The sequence below is a fragment of the Rosa rugosa genome, chromosome 6 (assembly GCF_958449725.1).
Source record: "Rosa rugosa chromosome 6, drRosRugo1.1, whole genome shotgun sequence".
In the NCBI taxonomy this organism is placed as follows: Eukaryota; Viridiplantae; Streptophyta; class Magnoliopsida; order Rosales; family Rosaceae; genus Rosa; species Rosa rugosa.
The window spans coordinates 6,492,311-6,497,455 of record NC_084825.1 but is presented as its reverse complement, the minus strand read 5'-3'; the positions used below and the strand labels follow the sequence as shown (position 1 = coordinate 6,497,455).

Below are 5,145 nucleotides of genomic sequence, written 5' to 3'. Positions count from 1 at the left end.
GAGAGAGAGAGAGAGAAGCTATAGGAGACTTCACTGGAGTCCGGCCACCGGTCGCCTGATTCCGGGCACCGATCGCCGGCCGCCAGACTTCTCTGAAAGCCTCGCCCGATGTCCCCAAAGAGATCGTATAGATCTCATTGGTCACTGGAGAGATTTATTGCCCCCTTAATAAACATTTATTGCCCCTAAATAGACATTTATTGAGGGGCAATAAAAGTTTATGAAACCTCGCCGGAGGTCCCCGAAGAGATCGTCGGAGAGGTTTATTGCCCCTCCAATAAACCTTTATTACCCCCTAATAAACCTTTATGTCATCCCCGGGCGCAAATAAATGAGGAGATTACTCTTTTGTGTTGTACCACTACTCGATTACCTTTTTGTCCTGTATAACAAATATGGATATTAATCAAACCTGCAATATTTGACCCCCCCAAAAAAATTGATTTAGGCACCTCTCTCTCTCTCCTCTCTCTCTCTCTCTCTCTCTCTCTCTCTCTCTCTCTCTCTCTCTCTCTCTCTCTCTCTCTCTCTCTCTCTCTCTCTCTCTCTCTCTCTCTCTCTCTCTCTCTCTCTCTCTCTCTCTCTCTCTCTCTCTCTCTCTCCCTCCAGAAGGCCACTTTGCTATGCAAGTTTGGTAATAGACATGGCCACAAGGAACCTGCTTACCTCTACCACCTATAGCTCCTTCTTCTTCTACCTGAAAACCTTCCACACAAATAGAGCAAATGGCACCTTCAACTGTAGCAACCGTCTACAGGTTTGCTACCAAAGCGATCGTCCTCGGTCCTCAACACTGCTGGCGCCACTGGCCTAAACACCTGCGCCGACGAGACTGTAGGCGCCACGCCGGAGTCGCTGACTTCATATTTAGACGAGCTCATCGGACAGTCGGTTGTATCCATGGCCCGACACCAAAATAGTCGCCGATTTCTTCTCAGGCCTGAGGTGGTGATGATGATGCTCCTCGATTGAAACGCCGCCGCCGCTGACACCATCTTCTGCCATGGACTAGTACTTCCGCTTCAAAGTGGCTCAATCGGAGCAGGAAGACTCGTAAATGAATCCAAGGAAGGATCGAGTGAGAGTGGTGGATCCCCGGGGGGGGGGGGGGGGTTGAGAGAGTTGGCATGAAGAGGGTAGAATAGTCATAGAATACAAATCTGTTGCTAGGGTAAGTGGGATAATTTTGGTACTTTGGGTCAGTGCATACATTAATTCTGAGTTATTTTGATAAATTCATCTTTTTTTTTTTTCCTTTTAATTTCCTATGTTGATGATGGCTTGAATTTCTACATGTAACCTTGGTAATACCTAGTCCGAACACTATTAATTTTCTAACACTTGACGAGTGTTTTAGAATTTTGAGCTTTCTTTCATACGTAGAGAGAAAAAACTGTTTTTTCTTTCCCCATTCCTATATCATAAATTTGTACTCGTGGCACTTTAAGTTGGAATCAAGTCCTAGAAATTGCAAGCCTCTTCTCCTGGACTTTTTTACAAGAGAAACATGATCATGGAATGAAGTTACATTTTCTGACGCTCTCGGGTTCTTATTGTACAGGAACGTAGGATAATGGATGCTGGTATTACCCAGTGGCAGAAAGCCTGTTTTCTGCCAACAAAGTCAGATGCCCCTGTCGCTGGTTTCCGAAAGTGGTTAAACAAGTATGCGGGTGGTCAAGTAGACTGGAGAGGCAAGTTCACTGGGGCGCTTCCCCCCACTCCTCCTAAAGAACAGTTGTTGGACAGGTAACTTTCATGCAACACCAAAGATGCATCAAACTTTAGTTTAATCAACTTCTTAGTTCAGAAAATTGGTGCCAATTTACTGTCATCTGTAAAATTTTGGAGACAGCAAAGTAGTTCGTTGCACAAGTCTTGGAAATGCAAGGTTTGGTGAAAGCTCATGTGTTTAGAATACTTCTATTATGGCGATACAAATGCCATTAAAATACAAGCAAATGTCTTTCCTGGTTGTGTTGTGATCCTCATAACTAAGGTTGCAGATTATTGTAAGTCATCTGATTCACTAAGGAGAATTGTGCACAACCTTTTCAGGTACTGGTCTCATGTGGTGAACTGCCGCAGTTGCAATGCTGCCCACAAAGCTCTAAGCGTGCTTAAAGTCGTATTGCAGGTTGTCTCATTTTCTTTACTTGGAATTGTCGCTGCAATCAAGCAAGGAGTGCTATCATCAGTGGTTCCAAGAACTGCGCTACTTGCAACTGCTCTACTCTGCTTTGCAGGTTCAAAATGGCTGGCTCATTTTATCTACAAAATCTTTCACTTTCACGACTACAACCATGCCCTTGTGTAAGATTTACTGTTTGGCGACGTAATGTAATATACTGAACGCATGGAACCAAAAGTTGTTGAACATAAGTTGTGTATTAATAAGAGAATTATTGTGTTAATTTGATATGATTCGGCCAGTTCAATTTCCTTGCTACTCACCTCCTTGAATTTAATATGATTCGGCCTCAAGAACCTGGCACAGTAAAGAGGACTAACATGTGGCATTGTTAAACACCTCAGCCGATATAAACAAGAAAGCACAACACATCTATATCAACAAGATACATCATCGATTGATTAAAATAGCGTCGAGCCAAAACTTGTTCTTACCACCCCACACCATCTTTTTTAGAAGAATCGACAACATTCATCCATAACTGGTAATATGTTGCAATATTGCACAAAGAATCTTACCCTCGCGGGTGGTCAAGTGGATTGGAGAGGCAAGTTCATTGGGGCGCTGCATTTTGAAAAATGGATGCTTTATTTTTGTACCAAGAATGATCCGGCAAATTGATGAGCTATGGGGTACGAAGGAACTACATTGACATCATCCCACTCCCTTTCAACTACAACTGTTTTTTGGTCAAAAATTTACCCGACAAGCCACAAAAATAAGAAAAAGAGAAATCTACATTGAAGTTTTTCTGGCCATTTTTCCTTGGTAGAAGGGGCAAAAGCCTTGATACAAATTTAAACATTCGGACCCTCACTCACTACTAAAGCACTAGTAGGAGTCCAAAGGATGCAACTGTAGTTCATTTTACTTGCACAGTTGGGGCAAGGGAGTGGATTGAAACAACACTAGAAGGTGGCCTCACCAGAGTTTGCAGGGTTACTGGAACCTATTGCTAAGAAGGATAAGGAGATTGTTCTTCAGCTATACTTTGCAAAAGGCAGAGCATGATAGTCAACCTTAAAGTCAAACATGAACAAAGCATACGATTATATATGTGAGTTTAGCAAGAAGCTATGCTAACTTGCTAAGGCTGGTTTTCGTAGGGATTGCGATCAGGGCAAAAGGTTGTAGAGCGTAGGTTAATAAGCATTTATGCCCCCACCGGACAAGAATTTCCAGAATCATACAGAATGTCAGATGTTGCCATGTCTTCGAACTTAATGGACATGGTTTGCTTGTTATTTAGGCTATTTGATGCATCTGGACAATTGATTCCAGAGATGATTGATCCAATGACCTATGACCACCCTGGAATTAAAAACCAGATCTACGACCAAATTGATCTAGACTTATGGAGGAATTATTGAATATTGGCTTTAATTGAATAGGTGGACAAAAAGTTGAGAAGCCCATGGTGAAGATTATGTTGGCAAGAGACCTAGCTAGGTTAATTAGGATATATATGCATGCCTTCGTTAACTAGGATACGCACACACACACACTATACATATATGTCTGCTGCCGCCAACGTAGTTTGGTGTGAGAGTGAGACAATTAATTGTATTGGGGTTTTGGGTAGAGAGTTTTATTGCTAAACTCTAATTGTATTATCTCCAATTGATTATAGTGGAATTTCTCGCCGGCTCCGAAAGTGGACATAACTCAATCACATTGATTGAGCGAACTACTATCAATTCTCGTGTTCTTGTGTTTTGTTTTTTTTCATTGTTTGTGTTATTGTGTGAGCCCGAAAAATTTATCGAGCTTGATTGAGATCGTTTGGTAATTATTTTATTTACGATCTCAGAGATTATTAAAGGTGCTCGAGAATAATTTCAGAACTTTTCATAATGTGAAATCCTTGATTTAAAGATTGCATAATAAATTACACGACACGACGAGTTCGTAGGAATTTTCGGGGAATTTTTCGGTGACTCGAGCTATTTATCTTGATTTTCTAAAGTTATTGAGATTTTAGAAAATAAAGAAACTCTACTATGAAATCTCAGCCGTCAAACTTGTACCATTTCATCATAACCGTCGAAGTGTCGAACATTAATTGGAGAAGCCGGTAAATACGCCCCTGATCTGATCAACGACCAAGAAGGATCGAGAAAGGATCAGATTTCTCTTACCCGGATAGCAGACTGGACGACCCGCGACTGGGTCTGATCGGAAATCGTTCCTCCGGCCACCTCTTCGCGGCGGACCACAGGCGATAGGTTCCTCTCCTCAGCGCCGAAAAACCTGTGGCCTTGGATCATCCATGCATCACACGAGGAAGGAGAATCGGCGATCCAAAGCTTGAAGATTTTCCGGCGAGTTCTGCAAATTCCGGCGACTAGCTCCGGCCACCGTTTGGGCTGCATGTGGTATAAAATTTATTCCTCTACACACGCTCTACCTACTAGTACAATTAGATTTTCAATTCGATCAATTTTTGATAAATTGGTTTCTGGGTTTGTTTCGGGTTCGCCATCGACGTTGCCACTGGCGACCCTTCTGGCCTCTTCTGGTTCTCCTTCCACCTTGTCACCGTCTATTGACGTGGGTTGGCTTAGACTAGAGCTAAATTCCAGAGGTACCTGGAGTACACCGAATCCTCGGTTCGTTGTTTGTCGGAGTTTGGGCATGTACGTGAGGATAGCGGCTGATCGTTAAGTCGACAGTTTACTAATCATAAGCTCGAGGCTAAATTCTTACTCTTGGATTGAAATACTGCTCTTTGGTACTTTTCGATAGTTGGGATGAATTGTGGTGCTGTGATAGACTGGTTATGAGTTTGATTATGTTAAAGTTGTCTTATTCTTGGTGTTTGAAGTTATGTTTGAATTAGGGAGTAAATTGGGATGAATTGATGAACCTGTTATCGGTGTTTGGACTGGAATTGGTTTCTTGTATTACATGCTTGACAGAAGTGATGTCCGGGTGTCCATAGTAAATTCGATAGA

At 42.3% G+C, this 5,145-nt stretch overlaps 1 protein-coding gene across 1 annotated transcript; it reads left to right on the top strand.

Annotated features, from left to right (window-relative positions):
• Nucleotides 1-556: 556 nt before the first annotated feature.
• LOC133717511 (protochlorophyllide-dependent translocon component 52, chloroplastic-like) lies at nt 557-2,424 on the top strand. The gene is made up of 3 exons (XM_062144228.1): nt 557-1,171; nt 1,562-1,749; nt 2,059-2,424. The coding sequence occupies exons 2-3, from the start codon at nt 1,574-1,576 to the stop codon at nt 2,315-2,317; spliced, it is 435 nt and encodes a 144-aa protein (XP_062000212.1). The 5' UTR covers nt 557-1,171; nt 1,562-1,573; the 3' UTR covers nt 2,318-2,424.
• The last annotated feature ends 2,721 nt before the right edge of the window (nt 2,425-5,145 follow it).

Excerpts from the sequence above, each read along its gene's own strand:
- LOC133717511 (XM_062144228.1), top strand. The coding sequence starts at position 1,574 with ATGGATGCTGGTATTACCCAGTGGCAGAAAGCCTGTTTTCTGCCAACA. Across the intron at positions 1,750-2,058 it reads AAAGAACAGTTGTTGGACAG|GTACTGGTCTCATGTGGTGA; the intron begins GTAACTTTCATG and ends CAACCTTTTCAG.